We start from the raw sequence: 25,370 nt of genomic DNA on the forward strand, positions 1-25,370 counted from the left end.
GATCTTATATTTCTATCGTCTAAGGCACTTTGTACCGTATCAATCCACCTATATCTTGGTCTTCCTCTGGGTCGTTTTCCTGCCAACCTGGAAGAGAACACTTGTTTTGCTAATCTTTCCTCTCCCATTCTATTTAAGTGACCATACCATCTGAGATTAGCTCTGCTAACGCATTCCTGGATGCTGACAATGTCAAGTTCTTTCCTAATATCCTCATTTTTAATATGATATTGCCATTGATGCCATCTGTTCACGCCTCTAATCTTTCTCAGGACTCTCATATCTGCGGTCTCTAGTCTTTGGTCAAGTGTTTTACTTCTGACCCAGCTCTCAGATCCATAAGTTAAAATTGGTTTGAACACAGTCTTGTATACAGCTAATTTAGTGTTCCGACTAATTTCTTTCTTATTCCATATGAATTTATTCAATTGACTTCCCATGATACCAGCTTTGCTGATTCTGTTGTCTATTTCTATATTTAGTTTACCATCTTCAGTAAAAATCGTGCCTAAGTAGCTGAAATGTTTTACTTGTTCCACAGGTTCTCCATTCACAACACAGTTGACATTTTCAATGATTCTGCCTATTTTCATTGTCTTTGTCTTTTTATTGCTGACCTTCATACCATATCTATTACAACAGCTATTCAATTTAGTCAGAGAATCTTGCAGACTTGTAGCGGATTTATTTAGAAGTATAACATCATCCGCATAAAGCAAAGAGCTGACATTAACATCTCCAATTTTGATATCAGGTTTAATACCACATTCCTTCATAATGTGATCCATATAGATAATGAATAACAGAGGGGATAATGTACATCCTTGTCTCACACCAGATTTAACATTAAACCATCTTCCTGTACTTCCTTCAATTCTAACTGCTGACTCACAACTCAAATAAAGACTAAGTATTGCTTGATATAATGCCCCATTGACACCATATAACTGCAGCATATTGAATAGCTTCTCTCTTGGCACCTTGTCATATGCCTTTTCCAAATCGACAAAACTTAAATACAGATCTTTGTTATATTCCCATGCTTTTTCGACTATTTGTCGTAAAGTGAAGATCTGATCCTGACAGCCTCTATTTGGCCTGAATCCAGCTTGTTCTTCACCAAGCTTTTCTTCCACAATTCTTCTCAACCGTTTCTCAAGTATACTTGTATAGATCTTGCCAGGAACACTCAGTAGGGAAATACCTCCTGTAATTCTCACATTCAGTTTTATTTCCCTTTTTATATATGGGTACTATGAGAGCTCTACTCCAATCATCAGGAATTCGTCCCTCTGTCCAGGCTTTCTGAACTATGGAGTGCAGCCACTGTAAGACTCTTATACCACCATACTTCAGCATTTCTGGTCGAATATCATCTACTCCTGCTGCCTTTCCACATTTCAAGCCTTTGATGGCTTTTTCTACTTCAAGTATGGATATGTATTCCTGACTACATGCCTGGTCAGTGTTTTTTATCACTGTGCTGTCATCACTGCTTGTTTCATTTAGCAGTTTTTCAAAGTAATTACTCCATACTTCAAGGATATCTTTTTCTCCTGTTTTCATTTCACCTTTATCATCTCTAATTCCTTTTACAGCACTCTTTCCTCCATTCCTAAGCTTCTTCAACAACCTCCAGAATATTTTGCCACCTTCTTGATATTTATTTTCTATATTCTTGCCAAAGTCCTCCCATGACTTTTGTTTAGCTAGTTTTACACACTGTTTAGCTTTCTTACATTTGTCTCTGTATTCTCTAAGAGTAAAAGCTGACTTATTTGCCAGGAACTTTTGATATGCTTTCTTCTTTTCCTTCACTGCCTCTTTAACTTCCTGTGTCCACCAGGGAGTTCTGATTTTTTTATCCTTGCACACAACCTCACCACATGCCTCTCTGGCAGAATCAATCAATGTTTCCTTCAGAGTTTGCCACTGAATCTCCAAGGTTTGATTCCTGTTCTCAAACTCTTTCATTTTCTTTTCAATAATATTTCTGTATTTTAGTCTACAGTTCACATCTGAGAGCTGCTCAACTTTTATTCGCTTTAAAACTTTCTTACATGTTATTCTTTTCAATATGTAATTCAATTTTATCCTGCTCAAGACTAAATAGTGATCACTTCCAATTTCAAATCCTCTGTACACTCTGGTGTCCTGCACCAGGGAGAAAACATCACTATCAACAATAACATAGTCAATGAGACTTTTCTTATTCCTAGCCTCTTCTCTCCATGTGAATTTGTGCACATTTTTATGTTGGAACATGGTGTTAGTAATAACCAGTCCATGTCCTGAGCAGAAATCCAACAGATATTTGCCGTTATTATTAGCTTTGCTCTTTTCTCCAAATTTTCCCAAAATATTTTTGTATGTCTCACAATCATTTCCTACTCTGCTATTTAGATCCCCAACAAGGACCAACTTTTCCTTTTTCATTGTGTCAGTTGCTTTTTCTAAAGCCTCAAAAAATTCCTCCACTTCTACCTTAGTAGAACCTTCTGTGGGACCATAGGCACAAATAAGTCTCATTGTCGAGTTCCCCATTCTGATATTTGCCTACATTACTCTACTTGAGACTGACTGCCATTCAAGAAGATTAGCCTCGTATTTTGTGGTGAATACTATGGCTACTCCTTCTTTTCCTTGATTGTCATTGCCTGAATATAACATTTTGTATTTATTGCTCAGAAAGATCTCACCAGTGTTGGTCTTTTTTGTTTCAGTCACCCCTATTATGTCGATCTGGTACTTATCTAATTCCTCAGCTAGCTTCATTTCTTTGCCATTCAGGCTTCTTACGTTGATAGTACCGATCTTTAACTCTGGTGATGTTGAGTTGGGGTTTGTTTTCAGATTTGTTCCAGTAGCTGACTTTTCGCTGTTCGCCCTGGTTCCCTGGCGAAAACAACGAGGGCCTTGTTTAACCGGGCGACACCCCAGCCGGCATGAAATTTTGTCATGTTGTACCATCATTTTTTATTTTGGTTTAACCAATAAGAATACAATTTGGTCGGCTAAATCCCAAATTGCCAGCCCATCCTCGTTCGTTCAGTATCAAAGTAGATACCCAACAGGGTGCACCACGAGAAGGTGAGGATTGGACATTAGGTCAGAAGCCCTGGTCGGTTCTCCGCATTCCTTTAAAGGCTATGTGGAGGTCTCCTCTCAGTTATACAGCTTTGACCCTTAAGCACCCCCTTTAGCACCCCCTTCATTATTTATATGGATCACATTATGAAGGAAAGTGGTATTAAACATGATATCAGAATTGGAGATGTTAATGTCAGCTCTTTGTTTTATGCGGACGATGTTATACTTCTAAATAAATCCACTACAAGTTTGCAAGATTCCCTGACTAAATTGAATAACTGTTGTAATAGATATGGTATGTCAGCATTAAAAAGACAAAGACAATGAAAATAGGCAGAATCATTGAAAATGTCAACTGTGCTGTGAATGGAGAACCTGTGGAACAAGTAAAACATTTCAGCTACTTAGGCTTGATTTTTAGTGAAGATGGGAAATTAAATATGGAAATAGACAACAGAATTAACAAAGCTGGTATGGTAGGAAGTCAATTGAATAAGTTCATGTGGAATGAGAGAGAAATTAGTCGGAACACTAAATTAGCTGTATACAAGACTGTGTTCAAACCAATTTTAACTTATGGATCTGAGAGCTGGGTCAGAAGTAAAACACTTGACCAAAGACTAGAGACCGCAGATATGAGAGTCCTGAGAAAGATTAGAGGTATGAACAGATGGCAATATCATATTAAAAACAAGGATATTAGAAAAGAACTTGACATTGTCAGCATCCAGGAATGCGTTTGTAGAGCTAATCTCAGGTGGTATGGTCACTTAAACAGAATGGGCGAGGAAAGATTAGCAAAACAAGTGTTCTCTGCCAGGTTGGCAGCAAAACGACCCAGAGGAAGACCAAGATATAGGTGGATTGATGCGGTACAAAGTGCCTTAGACGATAGAAATATAAGATCTGATAATGTTGGAATCTTGACAAGTAACAGACTGATTTGGAGGATAGGAAGTTAGTAATGATGTAAATTTTTCATGTAGTACTATCATATCCTGTACACCCCCTTGAGGGTACATGTCAGGAAATGGTGATGATGATGATAGAAGATCTCAAAGGCTTGAATCATTTGAGCACTAAATTTCTCAGAAGAAGAGAGATATCTGTTGTCAGCAATGCTACAGATAGGTTTCATGTTAGTGAGAAGGTCACTATTATATAGGAGGGAAACTATCCTGATAGGAAAGCTATTCACCCTGACATACTGTAAACTATCAGAAGAAACTGGTAATCCATTCACAAAGAATGGGATGTAGACCAATACGATGGTAGCTTGGTATGAAGGAATTTTATACCAGAGCTGATCAAATACCTTAGAAATATCAAGTGATTGCTATTTTCTACAAACGTTTCCATTGCATATGCCCAAAGGTGAGTAAAGTTGGCTAAAGGAGATTTTCTGTGACTGGGAGTGGTGGAGTTGGTGATCAATATTTAATTGGTGAGCGTCCAGGGTGAAGTTGGCTGTTATTGACCTTCTCCATTACTTTCAGGGGATATTGAGGTGAGGGCAGTGCAAATAGCTTTGATTGCTGAATTTTATCATTCTTTTTTTAGGACTGGCCAGATAAAAGCTTACATTGTTACTATTGAGTAGATGCCAGTTGAGTATGACAGCTTGAATAGGGGGACACAAGATAGATGTTAATTCTGAAGCACACTTAGAGGGACTTTCTATCATCTAGATCAGGAGACATTAGTATCTTGATTACCAAAGATTTTTCTGATGTCTTTCTGACATAAAATCAGAGGAGGCATGCAAGGGAGTTCATGGAAAAGTGGGAGATGATTTTTCCTAGTCGTCTACAAAGGTGGAGAAAACTAATACTAAGAGGGCAGTCTAATCTTTAAATAATATTATGATGATTATATGATATTATATAAAGATGATGTATTATGAATATTATGATTTCCTATAATGTTTTACATTATGGAAAAATACTAAGGACAGTGATCGGAGCTTCATCATCATCATCACGAACCATGGGCTCGCTGCCCGTTGATGTCTGATGTCTGTTTCACTATCTTCTTCCACCTTTCTTTGTCCAGTGCACAGTGTTGCAGTTTTTGTACACCCATTCCACTCTAGTCTTTTATATCATCTATCCTTTCTCTGTATGGTCTGTCTCTTCTGTTTAAACTATCCAAAATACCAAACATAAATGTCTTTATCTTCCGGTCCTCACTCATTCTACAGATATGTCCAAATAATTGCAGCTTCCATTTTATAATCTTCTGCATTAGATTCTGTTTTGGTTGTATCTTCTGATAGAGCTTTTCATTGGTGATTTTCTGTACCCATCCTATTCTTAGAATCTTCCTGTAGCAAGTTCTTTCAAATGCCAAAATTCTTTTTCTTGATTCCTTATTTATTACCCACGTTTCAGATCCGTACAGTACACCGCTGAAGATGCATGTTTCCAATATTCTTAGTTTTGTTTGCAGACTGATCACTTTACTTTTCCAGATGTTATCCATGGCCTTCAGATTTGATCTTCCCTTTGCAATCCTGATCTTTATTTCTTTTTTTACAGTCCAAGTCATATGTCAGTTTACTTCCCAAATATGTGAATTGTTCTACGTTTTCTATATCAGTTCCACCCACTTGTATCTTTTGTTTCATGTTCTTCTCGCCAAACACCATTGTCTTTGTTTTTTCAAAGTTCATAACAAATCCAAATCTCTTCCCTTATTTAACAGTTTCAGTGTTTTTTGTAGTTCTCTTTCGTCTTCTACAATAATAACAATGTCATCTGCAAATCTCAGATTGTTAATTCTCATTCCGTGTACAGATATTCCTTTGGCATCTTCTTTCATTTTATCCATTGCTCTTTCTAAATGTGCGATGAAAATGCTTGGTGATATTGGGTCTCCCTGTCTAGTACCTCTGCTTGTTTTAAACCATTTCCCCAAATCATCCCCTATTCTAACTGCTGCAACTGCATTCTGATAAACATCTTTTAATATAGCTCTTAGTTTTTTTTATCAATTCCATAGGATTCCAGAACTGCTAATGTCACTTTCTGGTCAATACTCAAATGCTTTCTGAAAATCAACAAAGCAAGTATATATGTTTTTGTTTTTTCTCCTAGCTTTCTCTGCTATTAACCTCATTGTCAAAATCTGTTGAATTGTAGTTCTTTCCTTCCTAAATCCTGCTTACTCGTCTGCAAGGTATGCTTCCAATTGTGTTCTCAATCTTTCTGTCAATATGATCATCATCACTTTACCAAGGTGACTTATCAAGGCAATTGTTCTATAATTTTTACATTCTAGCTTATTTCCTTTCTTGTATAATGTTACTAATATTGATTTCACCCACTCCTCTGATGTATTCCCTTCTTTCCATAGCATATTACATAGTTGGTGCATTTCTGTAACCATACTTTCACCACCATATTTAATCATTTCTCCAGTAATGTTATCATTACCAGGACTCTTGTTGTGTTTTAGCCGTCCTATTGCTTTTTCTACCTCTCCTCTTAAAATGTCCATATCATGCTCATTACCTGGTGGTGATATCTGCTTCAGATCTTCAGTCAGTTTCCCAACGCTATCTGAATCTAGTTTTTCTTCATATAACTCCCTACAGTATCTTGTCCACCGCTGTACAATTTTTTCTTTATTCATCAATACTTTGCCTTTTTCATCTTTAATTGTGGTCTGTTTTGGTTGCCACTTTCTATTAATGGTTCTGATCATTTTGTATACCTCCCTTGTTTTATGCTCTCCATAGTACTGTTCTATATTGTTGCATTGGGTTTCTAACCATTTCATTTTATCCATTCTGACTGCTTTTTTCACCTCATTACACTTTCTTCTATATTGCTCTTCTATTTGTTCTGATGTATCCCTTCTTATCTTCAACATTCTTTTCTCCTGTACTAACTTCAGTGTTTCTTGTGTAATCCATTTCTTCTTGATCTTCTCTTCTGGTACTGCTTCTTCAACTGCATCTTCTATCGCCTTCATTACTCTTCACTCTTAAATTCGAGTTTTTTTCTTTCTCCACACTTTTAAGTTTCTCTGCTAACACTGTTCTGTACCTTCTTCATATTTCTGCTTCACTTATTCATGCTGTATCTCTTCTATTCTGATGTTGGGGTTTATATTTCTTTTTTAATTTCATCTTGATGTTTGCAATCACTAAACTATGGTCTGAGTCTATATCCGTTCCTTGAAAAGTTTGACATTGCTGTACTGATGTTATCCATCTTCTTTTAATGATAATCATATCAATCATGTTTTTGGTTTTCCCATCACTTGATCGCCACATCCATTTTCTACACTCCTTTTGTTGGAATCTTGTGTTACAGATCATCATCTCGTGGTCCACAGCAAATTCTAACAATTTTTCACGTCGTTCATTTCTTTCTCCGAAACCGCATTTTCCCATGACTCTTTCCCAACCATCATTATCTATTCCAACTTGGCATTCCAATCTCCTTCAATAATTAGCACATCTTGCTTTGGTATTGTTTCTGTTGTCTCTGTCAGATCTTTGTAGAATAAGTCAATATCCTCATCTGTGCTGTCAGATGTGGGTGCATATATCTGGACTATTGATATGTTGAATGGCTTTGCCTGAAATCTTGCTACTGTGATTCGTTCATTAACTGGTTTGTAGCCTAACAGTGCCTCTCGAGCTTTTTGCTAAGAACGAAGCCTACTCCTGCTTTGTGCATGGTGTCATGTCCTGACCGTATTACTTCGCATCCATTGATCTCTCCAGATGATGTCCATCTCATCTCTGCCAATCCTAGTATATCCCACGATATCTCTTCAATTCCTCAAGAAGTAGTTCTAATTTTCCTGACATCCAGAATGTCCACACATTCCACGTTCCTACTGATAACAGTTCTGTTAGTTTCAGTTTCCTTTCGGTATCCCACTTTTCGATCCAACGTCGATCGCTCGATTGGTATCGCGGGCCTTGTTTATCCAGGCGATGCCCGAGCCGGCATGTTGTAGCTGTTGATTGTATAGGCATCAGATAACAATCATGTTTTTTTCTTTACGGTCAGAGCATCGACACTCATCTGACCAACCCTCCTCCTTTATCCAGGCTTGGGACTGGCATGAGACCCTTAAGGATTCCATGGTGGAGTTGACTCGGAGCTTACTCCACCTTAACTGCGAGTGCCCCAGCATGTGTACCACCTGGTGGCTTACACTTGGACTTGCTGAACTTTTATAGTTTTCTATATTTGGCATGAAACTCTTAGATAGATTATCTATCTTTGAATTTCTTATTCGGCTAAGAAATAATGTTGGATTCAATATCCAATTAATTTGAATAAATTTACTTTGCCGAAGTGAAGCCTATTGGTTCTTTATCTCAGTAATTTATTAGTGTACCTTTTGGTGACTCGTACAGTAAAGAAATAATCTTTGTATTAGTGCAACCTCAGTATTTACATCTAGGTCTACCTACTCACTGACGAGACCTCAAAAAAGATCGAAACTAGTCTGGGTAATGACCTTCTCTCTATACATCTCCTAGGGATTGTGTTTTATATTATGGGAAAATACTAAGGACAGTGATCGGATCTTACTCCACCTTTACTACCAGTTGCCCATCATGTACCACATGTTTGCTTACGCTTGGACTTGAAAAACTTTTATAGTTTTCTATATTCAGCATGAAACTCTTAGATTGATTTTCTATCTTTGAGTTTCTTATTCGGCTAAGAAATAATGTTGGATTCAATATCCACTTAATTTGAATAAATATTATGATGGTTCTGGATGTGAGGAGTGGAAGCATGGAAGGGCAGAAGTTGTCCCAGTATCTTTAGCTTGGGATCAGAGCTTAACTGTCATTTGAACAGGAAATTTGTTTTTGCATTTGGCACTTGCAAACTCTGTTTTAAATTTTTACACACACACACACACACACACACACACACACACACACACACACACACACACACACACACACACACACACACACAAAGACATGGACTGCAGTGCAGTAAAACTGGATTTGGTTTGAGCTCTTATACTGAATTTTCATCTTGAACTACTTTGCCACACTTGATAGTGAACCAGAACTAGAATAGTAGTCAGGGTTTTGTATAAAGTTGGAGACTGAAGGCCATCCTTCCAGCAAGAATTTTTTTCAGGTAGTTTCATCTAGAGAACAGAAATTAGACCATTTAAGAGAAGGAGAGAAATTCTGATGTCATTCCAATTGCATTATTGTAGTATCATTGGATAGCTGAGATTGGTTAGGAAAAGGTTCACTTTGTAGAAAAGGAAATGTACACAAGGAACTGCAACATTCTTCGCTTCCTAGAAGGTCACTAATTAATAATGATCACCATTATGGAGCCCGCTACTTTCAGTCCACAAATCTCCTCTGGCCAGCCTTGCTCACCTTAGGACATGTGCCATGAAAAAGTTCTCTGAAACTAGTGTCACTTGATATATCTTAGGTATTTGATCAAGTTTGGCATATAGGCATTCTTGCCATGCTATCACCTTATGGTAGCTTGGTAAGAAGGCCTCCTTCCTTTCCTTTGTAAGTCATAGAAAGCCTTCACGTTTGTTTCTTTTTTTAGGTTTGAATGCTTGAAAGCATTCTTGAGAGTCTCCATAGTGCTTTTCACTGTAATTGCTACATTTTTTTAATCAGTCCAACTTTTGTGTTATTCAGACCATGACAAGTGTATGTTATTTGCCACCAGATTTTGATTGGAAAGGGACCAGTTACAAATAGCTGAATTTAATTTTGTATTATTTTACATTTTTTTTGTAAAAAGGTGAAATTTGTTCTGTATTTTTTTTTTGCAATGGAGTATAGATAAGCATTTAGACAAAAGGAATTAGGAAACATGCAGAATCAGAAAAATATGCTGCCAAATACACCTTTCAACTAGAAAGTGTGAAATTTTTTTCCATATTTTTATAAGGAAATATAGATAAGCATTTAGAAAAAATGCAACTAGAAAATATATGAAAGGTAACTTTATCCTTTCTTTAAGTTCAAACTTTCATTTAGAGAAAGCAGAATGAATGAATTTACTTTATGTATATTTTTTAATGCCTTTCCATATCCCCCTTATATTAAAAAAAGAACTTTTCCAAATGAATTTTTTACTAATTTTGCATGCTTTCTAGTTGTACTACCATCTAAATGCCTGTTCATATCCTCTTATAAAAAACATGGAACTAATTGCATGATTCACATTTTACATAAAGCCTAACAGGAAATTTCAACCTCACTGAATGAGGCTGAAGGTTGTTATTATTATGATTATTTGAGACCTCCAGGAAGTCAATGATTCATCGAGGGAGGCTATGCATCACCCAGACCAGCTGTCATAGCTTCCCTTAAACTCATTCCCACTAGATTCACTCACTGCTCTGTGAGAGAAAAATCTGTCCCTTTCCCCTTTCTTAATCGTGAACAAATGTAACTTCCATCGATGCCCCCCCCTTGTTCTCTCCCACGTTCCATATAATGAAAAATTTCATCAGACAATATCCTATACATATTCATAAGTTTACAGATCTCTGTCACATCACCCATCTTTCTCCTATAACCATAGTCTGTAGTCCAGATATTTGCAATCTGTCCTCATAATCTGAATTCTGTAATTCCAATATAATCTTCATAACATCTTTGCACCCTTTCCACAGCTTTCTTTTGTATCCCACTTTGTGTGTGTATATATATATATATTGTATATATGTATATATATTTATCTTTTTTTTGACTGACTGAAACCGAGAAAATAAATAAGTTAATTTAATGGAGCACACAACATGTTTCGTCAAAAATGACTTCTTCAGGTGTAGTAACACTTAGTAACACAAATTAAAAACCATAAAAAACCCATAAAACACTGTGTTATTATAATAACAGACTTGTGAACTGAAGTTAAGTTTGAATAGTCCGTTCTGTAGTTCTATTGTTGTGCAAATGCGAGCATATGAGCTCACGCATACGCCAGTACCTAATGGCAGAACTATGCGAGTCAAGTAGACTATAACTAAGATTGCTGTTGATATGAGACGAGTCTAAGGCAATTTCTTTGGATTCAACTATGTGCCATTCCACTTCATTGTGACATATATAAACGTTCGATGTTGCATCTCAATCTACTCCGTGTTGGTGGCCTTCATCATTTGTGTTTGCTGAAAATAAGAACATGACTTGAGAGTGTGCTTGCTCTGACTCTATTATATGAAATATCTATCTGATGTTCCTCTAGCCATAGGAGGATTGACTTCTCAGTCTGGCCATAGTGTGGCTTCCCACAATCACATATTACTTTATATACATCGGGGAACTGAAGATGATTATGGGCCTGTTTTGGGTGGCTTAGAACTGACCTTAATTTTGGAAGAGTTGAAAAACACATTTTAATATTAAATTTCTTCAAAATTCTTCCTAGTTTCCAGGAGAGTGAGCGAGCGAGCTGATGTAAGGTGAAGAAATATAACGCTTGGGGTTGTTAGAGATCTCTATATTGTTTCGAGGGCTCTGGTATAGTTGTCTCTTAATGTTTTTGGAAGAGTATCCATTATTTAAGAAAGTTCTTTCTAGTTATGTTAGTTCATTTTTTAGTTCTTCTTCATCAGACAATACTGAGCAAGCACGGTGAGCCAATGTGGAAATGATACCTAACTTTTGTGTGGGATACTGATGTGAAGATGCATGTAGATATCTATCCGTGTAGGTATCTTATTTGGGAGCATGGTGTAGAGAATCTTCACATCTTCCTAAATCATTTAAACAACTTCCACCAAGACATAAAATTTGCCATTGAGATTGAAGAAAATGGTTCCCCTTTCATTTTTAGACATGAAACTTACTAAGATGTTTGATTCTTTATAAATCTCAATCTTCAGGAAATCAACACACACGGATAGATACCTGCTTGCATCCTCTGAAATAAACTTGTTCTTTTGAGGCCTCATAATGATGTTGCACCTAGGGCCTTCAAAAGTATAAATGCGGCTCTGAAACACTTGATCAAAGACTGGAGACCATATATAATAGAGTCCTGAGAAAGGTTAGGGGACTGAACAGATGGCATCAGTGGCAGTATCATGTTAAAAACAAGGATATTAGGAAAGAACTTGACATAATTAGCATTCAGGAATGTGCTGGCAGAACCAATCTGAAGTGATATGGTCACTTAAACAGAATGGTAGAGGAAAGATTAGAAACAAGTGTTTGAAAGAGGTTGGGTCTGTGAAGGGTAATATACTTTCTGCTTTCAAATCCCTTTGTCACCAGCATACTTTGTCTATTGTTTTTTTGCAGCTGTTAGAATGGTTTATACCAACATCCATTTTTGGTAGCTAATTTTTTTTTTTCCATCAGATTTTGTTTAATGACATTATTTGTAATCCAAGTCGGGATTTTTTTATTAAAGAAAAAAAAAGCTTAATTTGGCCAATATAAAGCTTTGATACACACACACACACATATATACTAGGGGGGGGGGGGGCTTTGGCCCTTTTGCAGCTATGGCGCCAAATCCCCAGAGTTCCGGGCTGGTAAGCCAGAGACAAAAAAAAAACGTTTCAAATTTTGGCTTATCTTTTTTTATATATATATATATATATATATATGGTTTTCTGGTATCCACAATCCAGCATTATAACATTACAGATGTGATGTGAAGATACCTATAACATGCTAGTTTAACTCTGCTTGAGTTGTGCTTCAGACATCAATTCTGATTTGGAGTTTCAAAGAAGCAATGTGTTTTAAAAATGCGGATTCATACAAGTTCGGTTTCCGTTTGCAATTTGGTTTTTATTGTGCTTCTATCCTGCTGTAATTAATTAAAAACAGCTCTGATCTTGACAAAACCTCTAACAAAATAGTCAAACAATTGTAAAATGATTAACATTATTATTAATTGTTGGAAGTCTTCGACTTGGTTATACTACAAATTAAAGATACCAAGAAATTATTGTTATGTACTTGGTTTAATCCTTTATCCAAGTGTAAGCAAAGAAAGTTTGCTCCTGAAATATAATCAGGACTAGAGCAGCTCGTATATAGAAGCTAATGACTTCACATTACTTGGTTTAGTATCCCATATTGCAAAGCATATATCCTTTCTGGTATGTATAATGCTATGCATTATGGGAAGGGTCACTACCATGACTGGTTTCAATCTTTATTGAGGTCTCATCAGTGGGAGCCAGAACCAGAGGTGATACAAAGGTTGAAGTAATCAGTGGGAGCCAGAACCAGAGGTGATACAAAGGTTGAAGTAATGCTGAAGACATATTTTCATATATGAGTAGCCAAAAGGTGTCACACCTTACTATTAAAATACTCTGGATTAGCGATAGTTGTTGGGAGTTTTTCCACTTGGTTTTACTACAAATTAAAGATACCAAGAAATTATATACTTGGTTTAATCCTTGATCGAAGTGTAAGCAAACAAAGTTTGAACCTGAAATATAATCAGGATCAGGAAAGATGTGACACTTGGATAAAGGATTAAACCAAGTATATAATTTCTTGATATCTTTAATTATTAATAATTTCCATCAGTAGTTATCCACTTGATTAGTCTGTTATTTATCAGGACTCCAATATTGTGAGATCTCACTCTTTTTAAGGCACTTCTAACTGCATTAATCCACTAATATTAAGGCTTAGTTAAGGCACTTTGTTTTTTTTCATGGCATTCTGGCATCAAACAGCCATTTTGTTTAACTCGTAAATTAGCTTAGATTAGCTCATCTCTTCATTCTTCATTCCTAACATTGTCAAGTTCCTATTATTTTCATTCTTTATACGATTCTTCCATTGGTGCCTTTTATTCACTCACCCAATTTTTCTGAAACCTCTCATTACCTGTAGTCTCTAGTTTCTGATCAATTGTTTTACTTCCAATCCATTCTCAGCTCCGTAAGTTAATGTTTGTTTTGACATCACCATATAGTTTAGTATTTTGGTTATGTTCTCTTAATTTATATAAATTTATTCAAATTACTCCCCACTATACCAGTTTTGTTTATTCTATTGTCAAATTTTTTACAGCACTTTTTCAATTTAGTAAAAGAATTCTGAAGACCCATAATGAATTCATTTAGCTATATAATGTCATCTACATAAAGTAAATCACTGTACTAAATATTTCAGATTCAATATTAAGTTTTGTGTTGGTTAGTGTCAACTAAAAAAAATGAAATCCTTCATGCAGATCTAGAAAATTATGTACTTAAGACCATAATGTTTTGTGAGAGAGAGAGAGAGAACAAATGGAAAAAAAGATTTTTAATGCAAGACATCTTTGAATCAACTAGTTTTATGTACAGCTGACTCTTGCTATAGGAGACTTATAAGGACCACAATGAAGATTTTGGTATAGTGTATAGTTTGCTGTAGCAATTTTTTAAATAATAATAATATTGTTATTATTATAGCATAGCGTTGTATTTATGATGCTTTGTTCAGGACTTTTTTTAAAGTTTTTTTAAATGGAAAAAAGACATTCAGTGCAGGAGATCTTTAGAACCAGTTTTATGTATACTGTAGTTGACTCTCACAAGTTTTGTTTATTGATTTGTCTCATTTTTGACTAGAGGTCATTACCAGTGATAATAATATAGGCTTGTACCTTGATCTTACCTATGTTGTCTGGTAATCTATTGATTATATTTATCTACTGATAGCAATTCATTATAGAAGTGAAAGTCAATAACTTCATTTTTTCTCAGTTACTAAATAATAAATTCTGTGCCAGACATTACTTGCAAAATGCTGTCTTATGTTGCAGCATTCAACCCCTGTCAGAAGTATAATACAAATGATATATATTGTTTTATGCTTATATGGTTAACATGTTTAGGAAAATATGATTTATTAAAACTTCTTATTTATAATTGTTATATGGACATCATCAGAATGAGAAGAAAAGTGATCAGTTTTTTTTTAATTAAATTAAATTAAATTTTTTTGAGCTCATACACAAGAGGTTGGTTGATCAATCTGTAGTACATTAGTACCATATATGGGTAGTGGGTTGGGAAAGGAGAAACTTGTTTACATTTGATTTAAAAGCCTGTATATTGTATTCCTTGGGAAACAAATCAGGGATATGACTGTTCCACAATACAGCAGTAGCAGGGATGAAGGAGGAAGAAAAGAAATTTGTTTTGTGGGTTTCAAGGTGTACTGTGAAGGGATGTTAGGCGTCAGCTGCAATGGGCTTAGTACTGTGTGTGTGGGGGGAATTATTGATGCTATTTCAGTCGAACATTTGCCATGGAAATATTTATAGAATACACAAATTGCAAAAACCAAATGTCTGTGCAAAAGTGGGAGGGGTGAGTTGGTAAGAGATGGGTCATTAATCTAATTGGTTTCCTTTGTATTGAGTCAAGCATTTTGAGGGAGTTATTAGGTAGGAGCCCCACTCCAAATGTGAGAGCAGTGTTTGATAGCTAGGCGGATTTGTGATTTGTATAAGGTTAACAGCTGTTCAGAGGTGAAGTAAGGTCTTGAGCGAAGGAGAAATCCTATTTTTTTTAGAAGCTGAGGAGGCAATGGTTGTGATGTGTTTATGCCTCCAGGCATAAACAAACAACAGAGGCTTGATGTCAAGGCAATTCCAAGAAGAGAGATCTCAACTTGTTTGAAAATTTGAATGTTATCAAAAATAATCCTGGGAGAAATTGGTTCCTTTTTTTTTTTTTTTTTTTTTTTTTTTGTGAGAATAAGATAATTTTAATTTCAATGCTAGTAAAACTAGCATTGAAATTGACGAAGTTATCCGAGCCCCATTGGATGATGGCTTTGAGATCAGAATTGAGGGCAGTGGTGGTTGATGTTCTGTTGATTGAGGTGAGTTGTGTAGAGTAAGGATTATCAAATGAAAGGAAGAAGTGCAATGTGCTCTCATCTGCAAAACTGTGTATTGGGTTGGAGGTCAGCTGAAGTAGGTCATTGATATTTAGAAGGAAGAGGGTTGGTGAGAGAACAGAATCTTATGGAACCCTTCAGCATTAGCTGAATGGTGCGAGGATAAAGAACCATCTCCATTACACATAGGGTGCATCCAGACAGAAAGATGGTAATCCAACTGCAGAAGTCCTGAGACAGACCAAATGAACAGATTTTGCTTAATAAGCCTTTGTGCCAGATCCAGTTAAAAGCTTTAGAGATATCAAGTGCAACCACTTGAGATTTGCCAAACTTCCCCATGGCATTTGTCCAGAGATGGATGATATATGTGAGTAGATCTCCTGTTGATCCGTGTGTAGAGGCTTAAGTGCTGTGAGGACATCATGTTGGAGGCTTAATGGATTGTATACAGCACTCAGAAAGGATTAAAACAGAATTTAATACTTCCTATATTTCGTCTCAGTCACTGACACTTGTCGCTGTAGCCGACAAGCAGATAGAGGGAACAGCCATGGGTTCCCCCTCTCACCCCCTCTTGCTAATTTTTATATGGAAGATTTTGAAAAACAAGCCATCGACTCAGCCCCTCTCAAACCTTCTATCTGGCTAAGATATGTAGATGATGTGTTCTCTATTTGGCCTCATGGCCCAGACACATTAGACTCCTTCCTCAACAGCCTACATCCTAGAATCCAGTTTATGATGGAAAAGGGAAAGAACAGTTGTTTACCCTTCGTAGACACCTTACTTACATGGCTTCCTACGGTACACTTTCCTTTGCTGTATATAGAAAAACCCACGCACACAGGTAGATACATTCACAAACTCTCCCACCACCACACCGCTCAACAATATGGCAATATTAAAACTCTAACCAAGAGAGCCCACAATCTTTGTTCCAGTGGAACTGCCCTTACAACTGAGCTTGATACATAACACTTTCCTCTCCAATGGTTAGTGATCACAGTATTAAAAAAAAATCAGTTCCTCCCCCATTCCCCTGCCTTCTCTTCAGAAAGAGTTTAGAAATGCCATCACCATACTCTACATCCGTGGCACATCTGAAAAAATAGCCAAGATTTTAAATATAACCTACACACAGCATTTAAGTCCTACTGCAAACTTGCTACCCTTATCCATTCTACAAAAGATCAGCTCCCTCCTCTCTCAGTGCCTGGAGTTTATAAAGTACCCTGTTCCTGTAAGCTGGTGTACTTTGGACAGAAAGGCAGATCAGCAACCATCCGCCTGGAGGAACATAAGTCATACATCTGCAACCACGACTATGGTCAGTCAGGCCTGGTTGACCATGTCTTGGATACAACCCACAGGATCTCATGGAAAGAAACCACCATACTCCACCACAGCAAATTCAAAAAAGAGAGACTATATTTGGAATCAGCAGCAGCTCCCAGAAATCAACCAAATCTTAATAAATACAGTTGCATTAAGCTTCCTAAGATTTGGGAAACACTTATCATCAGAGATCCCACCTTATATTCCAGGCCACCTACAACCGCCCTTAGAGGGTGCTCCACCTAGATAAGACTTTAGTGTCACCCACATGGTTGGGCTTAGTATTGTTTGTTATTTGTGTATATGTTACATTAAGTTTTTTGTAATCCCTGAATGTCTCAGTGACTGAGACGAAATATAGGAAGTATTAAATTCTGTTTTAATCCTTTCTGAGTGCTGTATACAATCCATTAAGCCTCCAACATGATCTCCTGATGATCGGCAGTGACAGAATTCATACTGGTGGTTGTTTATTACCTGGGTGTCTTCAAGTGTAGTGTAAGAGTTGGGAATTGATAGTTTTCTCCATTACTTTAGATAGGACTGAGGTGAATGAGATAGGATGGTAGTTAGATGGCAGTGATTTGTCGCCCTTCTTAGGAATGGGTATCTATTCCACAACCAGTTTCCAGGCTGTGGGATAGATACTGGTTGGCCGAGTGGCTAGCGTATCTGCTCTCCAGCCAAAAGGCTGCGAGTTCAAATCCTGCCATGGGCATGGATGTTTGTGATTGTCTGTGAAGATACTAGTGGTGGCAGTAGATGGCATTGGTGTGTAGATGATGCGGTCCACTGTAGTTGGTGGATTAAGTGGTGGAGACAGAGAGTTGTAGTGTAGATTCCCTTCCTGGATGAGTCTTTGTACTCCTTGGAAGTGTCATGTAATAATAATAATAATACCTGTGGAGTAGGAGAGAGAGACAGAGTATATATACAGGCAGCATAGGATAGGAATCAGTTCTGGTGCACAAACCTTCAGGACAATTGGAGGAATGCCATCAAGGCCAGGAGACTTTTTTTGTGTCTAACATATGATTTTTTTTTATCTCTTTCTAGCAAAAGGATCCAGGGGACATTGTATATTGGCAAAGGCATCACCCACAGAAAAAGCCAGTCTTCTCCTGATTGGCTTTTTTTGTGGGTGATGAAGCAGTAGAGTCATCTGGGTATGATAGGGGTGGGAATAGTGTTGGACGAAAGTTATGACCAATTGCTTTGGCAAGAGACCAAACGGCTTTGTTGCCTTTTGAGCAGACTGCAAATTTCCTGCTTTATGCTCTTTCAAACTCTGTTTTAGAAGTGGTGATAGTTTTTTTGCGTCTCTTTCAGGCTTGAGTATAAGCACTAATGGAAGATGGAGTTCTTGATGTAAGCCAGTTGTGGTATGCTTAATTTTTCATTTGTACAGCCTTGCTTCATGTTTTGGAGAACCAGGGTTTAGTTAGAAGATGTCAGTTCAGAGTAGTATGGGGAATGTATGTTTCCATGTCAGTAAGGATTACTTTGGTGATATGTTTGGATTGAAGACCAGAAACAATAGCCCAACTATGAGAATAATGCATAGAAGTCACGGAGGCTGTTCCACTTGGCACTTTTATGATGTCAGACTACTCTTGTATGGGAGTGACTGTGTATGCATTGTTACATGGGGGGGGGGGAGATGAGCACTAGATTGTGGTCGGAATTACCCAGGGGTGGAGGATCACTACACTGAATATGTATTTGGAAAGGTCATTGATGAGGAGGAAATCTAGGGTGTTTGGGGAGCATTTTGGGTTATCTGGTATTCTGGTTGGCATGTGAACAATTTGTGTAAGGTCATTAGTGATGCAAATGTTTCAGCATTTCTACCTGCAAGATCTGTACAACTGGATGAGGAAAGCCAGTTGGTGTTATGAACATTTAAATCTCCTAGGAAGATGATTTCACTGTTAGGAAAGTAGAACTGAAGAAAATCAATTTTTAAGGTAAGGAAATTAAACAGCTGAGAGTGGTTGATGGTATTAGGGAAACGATAGAGACAGCAAACGAATTTAACTGAGTGGGGAAGAGATATTTTCAACCAAAGAAGGTCAAAGTTGGGTGATTTTAGGTTGGGTGCTCTTTGACAAGATATGTCAGAGCAGACATATGCACAGATGCCACCCTTGGGTCGAAAGGAGTTAAAGAGTGTAGTTTGAAATGTTGAGATGTATAGTCCTGGGGGGGGGTAAGATTTGAGTTTCTGCTGAAAAGAGTTGGTGAGGGTTGGTAGACTGAAGATGGTAGTGGACACTATTAAGGTTGTAGTTGAGGCCACATATGTTAGTGAAGTCGATGTGCAAGGTTCTGTGGAGCATATATTTGACAGCAAGGGTCTTGCATGTTTCCTATGCAGTGCCTGCATACTGGTCTCCGTGGTAGATACTAGATGATCGAACTGTTGTCTCCATTTTGGTGTTTTTCTTCAAGTTGTCTTTGAAGATTATCCTTGTTCTCTTTGGATGAATGTTAAGTCAGGTCAAGGACATATGCACGATTGGCAAGTGTCGTTGAACTTGTTATTTGTTGCTGTTATTAATTTGGATCTGCTTGTCGGTGTGTCACAAGCCACTTTCATGAGACATGGAAAGTTTGTTCCATCCTTTTGTTTGTGGGTCGTCCGAAACGATAGCACCTGACGATATTTCTGAAATCAAGTTGCATCCTCCTGCTAATTTGCTGATGTCTTCTTTTAGTGATTTATTATTTTCCATCAGAAATTTCAAAATAATGACATTGAATCTCTTGTTTTCGGCCCCGATCGAGTCGTGTACCATTGATGTGATTAAGTCACGGAGTTCATTAGCTGGCAAGGGTGCACTTGCATTGTGGCACTGATCATCGAGTAGCTCGAGCTTAACTTCCATCATTAGAATTTTGGAAGAGAAGATTTCAATCATAGTATTAAGGTGTTGTTCAAGGTTTTCGATTCGTTAACTTAAGTTCAGAAGCTGTTTTACGGAAGGGAGGCACAGCAAACAGAAAAGGGGCTGTTTGAGGACGATAAATAGCTTGTGTACTGATTCGTCTATTTTTGCACAGGAAGCATCTAGCCAGTTGCAACAGAAATTGCACAACTTTCTTTTTATTGGTAACATTGAATGAAAACATTTACAATAACAATAAAATGTGGGAGCACAAGTTTAGAGTAGCTTATTCACAGGCGCCAACTTTACTGTTACTTTTACACGCACCAAGTTAACTACATTGAAAATGCAAGTCACAAAGTATGGATCACATAGTTATGTGCAAACTGAAACTAAAAATTAAATAACCTAATGAATATTAAAAAAAATTATGAACAGTTAATGGTGATCACTTTTTCGATATAATCAGAGCAGTTAAGATTCAGACAATGTCATAAGGTTTGACAAGTTTCGAGGAATATCAGATCAAAGTTAAATCTGCTGGAATGAAAAATTTCCATTTGGTTCCAAAGAACTTTGTGTTTAGTGTCAGTGGCATGGAATGGCGAGACGTCAAGGTTTAAAAATTTAATGTAGTCTACTGATTGTAATCTTAGCAGGATGGCTAGTTTGTCCAAAGTAAGTCGACATGAACAGGGCACTTGATGGACACTTGGAATGAGGAGAGGTGTAATTTGTTCTTGGTATGGTAGAAAAGAGGACGGCTTCCAAGCCAATATGAAGGTGGTACCTTCCTTTCTACTATTGATTGTATACAGTCTTGAAGTTGTGGGAAATGATTGGATATTAATTAACTGTTGGTAATTTTTTTTAAAAAATATTGATTAGGTTATTTTACAGAAGCTTTGATATCCTCTAGTAACATTTGCTGCTTTAAACTCTAATAGTACATTCTTCTATCAACTCAGCTGTGACTAAGACCATAAGCTAGGCTAGTAAGCACATGCTAAGAGATTTGCAATTTGAATGTAGTTAATTGCTCTTCTCTTCTCTCCCTGATGATGTCCATGTAACATTGGGTAAAATATATTGGAATTATAATACATTCTCTTTTCTTCATTCGTTAACCTTCTTAAGTATATAACTATATCTAATATATGCATGTTCGTTTAAAATGCTTGAGAGTACAAATAGCTTTACTTGTTATATTTGTTTATATTCAAAAACTCTACTGGGAGACAATCATGTAGTTTTCCATATACAATTGACCCTTAAAGAATGCAGGTTTGAACTGTGCGGATCCACTTATATGCAGTTTTTTTATCAATAAATATACTGGAAAAAGTTTTGGAGATTTGCAACAATCTGAAGAATCGCATAGCTCAGAAATATCAAAAAAAATTAAGAAAAAGTTAGGTATGTCATGAATGCATAAAATATATGTAGATGGTCTATTTTATTATTTACTACCAAAGTATACACAAGTCTACTTATATAAAATTAATATTTATCAAAACTTATGCACACAAACACTTAACAGACTGTACATGGCTATTTGCAGTCAAGATAAATGTAAACAAACGTAAAGATGCAGTGTTAAATCATAACTGCATAAAATTAACTTATTAATTATATAAAAGTTTAAATAGTTTAATTAATTAACATACAATAAATTTTATGATTCATTCATTAGTGTGTAGACTAGACAACCACAAAGCAATTGTATCAGTTACACTAGGCTACCATAAAGCAATCATATTGCTGCTGCTTTGTTATCAATGCATGAATCGTTATACCTGTAAATAAATATGAATAATTTCTTTTTCACATTATCTTTTGATTTTTGATGTCTAGTGTTAGTAATATGTATAACATCTACAATGGTTTGTATCATATAAGACAATATTGATGTAAATACTGACATATGTATGATTCATCTTCTAAACAGATGTAAACTTATAGTATTGATATCTACAGTACAGTACTGTAGATGTATTTTCACTTCCTTATGATTTTGTTTAATAACATTTTTTTTTTCTAGCTTACTTTATTGCAAAAATATAGTATATATACATATATACCATATAAAATATATTAATCAACTGTTTATTGGTAAGGCTTCTGGTCAACAGTAGCTTATTAGGTTTTGGGGAGTCAAAAGTTATATGTGGATTTTCAAACTGTGTGTGTGGTGGGGGGGGGAGTCAGCACCTCCCACACACATTGGTGGGGGGGGCTGACTATGGTCAACTGTATATAAAAATATAAAATAAAAACAAGTTCTCCAAATTGCACTGCTCTCACTGTGTGTGTGTTGGGGGTGGGAGGAGAGAAATGTTGTCCAAAGTTGGAATTCACTTTCCAGTCATGTGTAACTGATTCTTTGGCAGTCTTAGTAATTAGATTAATCATTGCAAATATTTATGTGAACCTATTTTTAACTTCTAACACTTTTTAACTGTTTTTGAAGTCCTCGGACTTGACATTCAAGACGATATGGGAAGGCATGAAGTAGGATTTGTTGAAAACATTGTAAAAGTTCCGTTGGATTCTGGGGATATTGGCTGTCGCTTTGAAGGAAAGTTTTATGTAAATAAGGTAGGAATCATTAGTTATGATTTTTCTCCTTTACAATTAATGGCTGTTATTCAGCATAGAATAAAAACAAGCAGTGCTTCAGTTTGATGATTATCAAAAGCTAAAGCCATCAGAACTTAATATTTTGATTACATTATACAATAGAATTTTAGCATTACAATTTTGATTTAATATTGATGTACATTGGACCCTTGCTTAATTCATTCCTGGCCAACACAAATTAGTTATAATGTGATATTTTTTCCATAATTTTCTCAAATAATCAAAAAACAGTTTTTGCTAAAGAATTACTTATACGTGGCATAAATAAATTACATATGGATTGCATTTCATTAACTAGTTATGAAAAATTGAGACAAACCTATACTCTTAAAGACTACTGATGATGAAAATGAGATTTATTAGTTAAATATGATTCAGCTTCATCTATTTAGCTAATAAATATCATTTCAGTTATCATTAAGCTCCAGGTATTCAAAATTTAGCTGTCCCCCCCCCTCCCCCAATCCAAAGCTCAAAAAATATGCTACAGCATTAAGTTAAGATAGCATCGGTGGTGATCTGCAAGATATTTCATGGCATTAATCAATTTTTGAACAAATTTTTCAGTATGAATTTATTTATATTTTATGAGTTATAATTGTTCACCCATAGAGAGTGCACCCAATATGCTCTGCCAAATATAGAGAAACATGGTACTTTGTTTGCAGGTTGAGCAGAAGACTGAGTTGAGAAATTATGAGACTGGAGAGGTTAACTGGCCAGCACCTCCTTGGCCATATGGTTAGCTTATCCTTTCTCCTATTAGTAGGCTGTGGGTTTGAATCCCACTGTGGACATGGATGTTTGTGATTGTCTTTAAGTGGGAGATTAATTTCATTGCCTGGTTTGAGACCACTGTCCCATTTAGTGAAAATCTGAAGTCTCTTGAGAAAAAGGTTGGGGAAATGATTGGCAAATTTATACATTTAAATGTGAGATGAAATTTGTGATCCACAGATGGGTTGTTGTTTATGCTCTTGGCAAAACTGTTCAGAAGGATATATATCGCAAACGTTGTGAAGACAACCCAGAGGATTACTGCTGTTCTGAGGACTTTGACTGACAGAGATAAGTGGGCAGGAATTTCATTGTATACAGCTCTAATCAGATCATATCTGGTCATCAAAATTTGAATGAGATAACTATTTAGAGATTTTTAGAAAATCATTAACCTGCCACACATCCAGAACACATACAAAGCCTCCAAATACATTTTTAAACACACCGACTATAAATTAGTGTTCACCACGAACCCAAAATTGGCAACACTTCTGAAACCTACAAAACACATAGAAAGAAATACTAGAACGCCACAATGTGGTATACAAATTTCCTTCCCAACAAGACTGTGATGTCACCTACACATAAAATTTCTTGGTATCTTTAATGTGTGTGTGTGTATATATATATACACATATACATACACACACACACACACACACACACACACACACACACACACACACCCTCTGACCAAAAAGAAACCGAACTTTTCGAAAATAGAAGAAACTAGTGGCGCCACCTGTTTTATCTTTTTGTTGTCGAAAGCAGCAACCTTCATTAGTGTTGTGTCAACTGTTTATGGCGTTTGTTTCATTAGAAGTAGACTTATAGTGCCAAGAGTGACAGTGTGTTTTGATGAACGGTGGGTTGTCACGATATTTATGCTGTATGCGACGAATTCTCGCTATCAATCTCTTCAAAACTTCAAGATAAAACTCACCATTGACCTTTTGGCCAGGCGGAACGAATTCTTTGTGGATAATGCCCTTGGAATTGTAGGAACAAGTCAGCATTGTCTTGACTTCTCCAAGCGACTTTTTTTTGGATGCCCCTCTTCTGGTGGTCTTCACTCAGCATTCTGTTTTGGGCTCATACTCAAAACACCACATTTCATCACCAGTAATGATCGCTTCAAGAAAGTTTGAGTCCTTACGAGCGGTTTTAATGAGGTCCTTGCAGTGTTCAATTCGATAGTTTTTTTGGGAATAAATCGCGAATTCAGTTTACAAAGGCCCAAACTCTCGGTCAAAATGTTGTGCACAGTTGATTTTGGAATCCCTAATTCATCTTCAATCAATCTCACGAACGATTTTGGATATTCTTTGATGAAATCACACACTTTTTGGATGTTAACTTCGCTCAGTCCAGTTTTTGGAGACGGCCCGGCTTTTTGTCATCCCCAAGCATCTCACGACCGCTTTGAAATCACTTAAACCACTCATAAACTTGAGTACGGGATAAGCATTCATCACCGTATGCTTTTTGAAGCATTTGGTGCGTTTAGGTAAGACTTTTACCAAGTTTAACACAAAAGTCAATTGTAACTCTCTGTTTGAAACTCATTTTCCGACCATCAAAAAAGTCAATTGTAACTCTCTGTTTGAAACTCATTTTCCGACCGTTCGTCAAAAACACTGTCACTCTTGGCACTATAACTCGACTTCTAATGAAACAAATGTAATAAACAGTTGACACAACACTAATGAAGGTTGCCGCTTTCGACAGCAAAAAGATACAGCAGGTGGCACCACTAGTTTCTTCTATTTTCGAAAAGTTCGGTTTCT

General features: G+C 36.6%; 1 protein-coding gene across 1 annotated transcript in view; it reads left to right on the top strand.

Moving 5' to 3' along the window:
- LOC150107266 (endoplasmic reticulum-Golgi intermediate compartment protein 1-like) overlaps positions 1-25,370 on the top strand; it is a 152,423-nt gene that overhangs the window by 48,462 nt on the left and 78,591 nt on the right. Inside the window, exon 4 of the mRNA XM_090391118.1 lies at positions 22,634-22,761. Within this exon, the coding sequence (XP_090247244.1) occupies positions 22,634-22,761 (128 nt within the window). The remainder of the gene's footprint in view (positions 1-22,633; positions 22,762-25,370) is intronic.

Source organism: Typopeltis vanoorti, chromosome 4, assembly GCF_054136105.1.
Source record: "Typopeltis vanoorti isolate ZY-2024b chromosome 4, IOZ_Tvanoo_1.0, whole genome shotgun sequence".
Taxonomy (NCBI): Eukaryota; Metazoa; Arthropoda; class Arachnida; order Uropygi; family Thelyphonidae; genus Typopeltis; species Typopeltis vanoorti.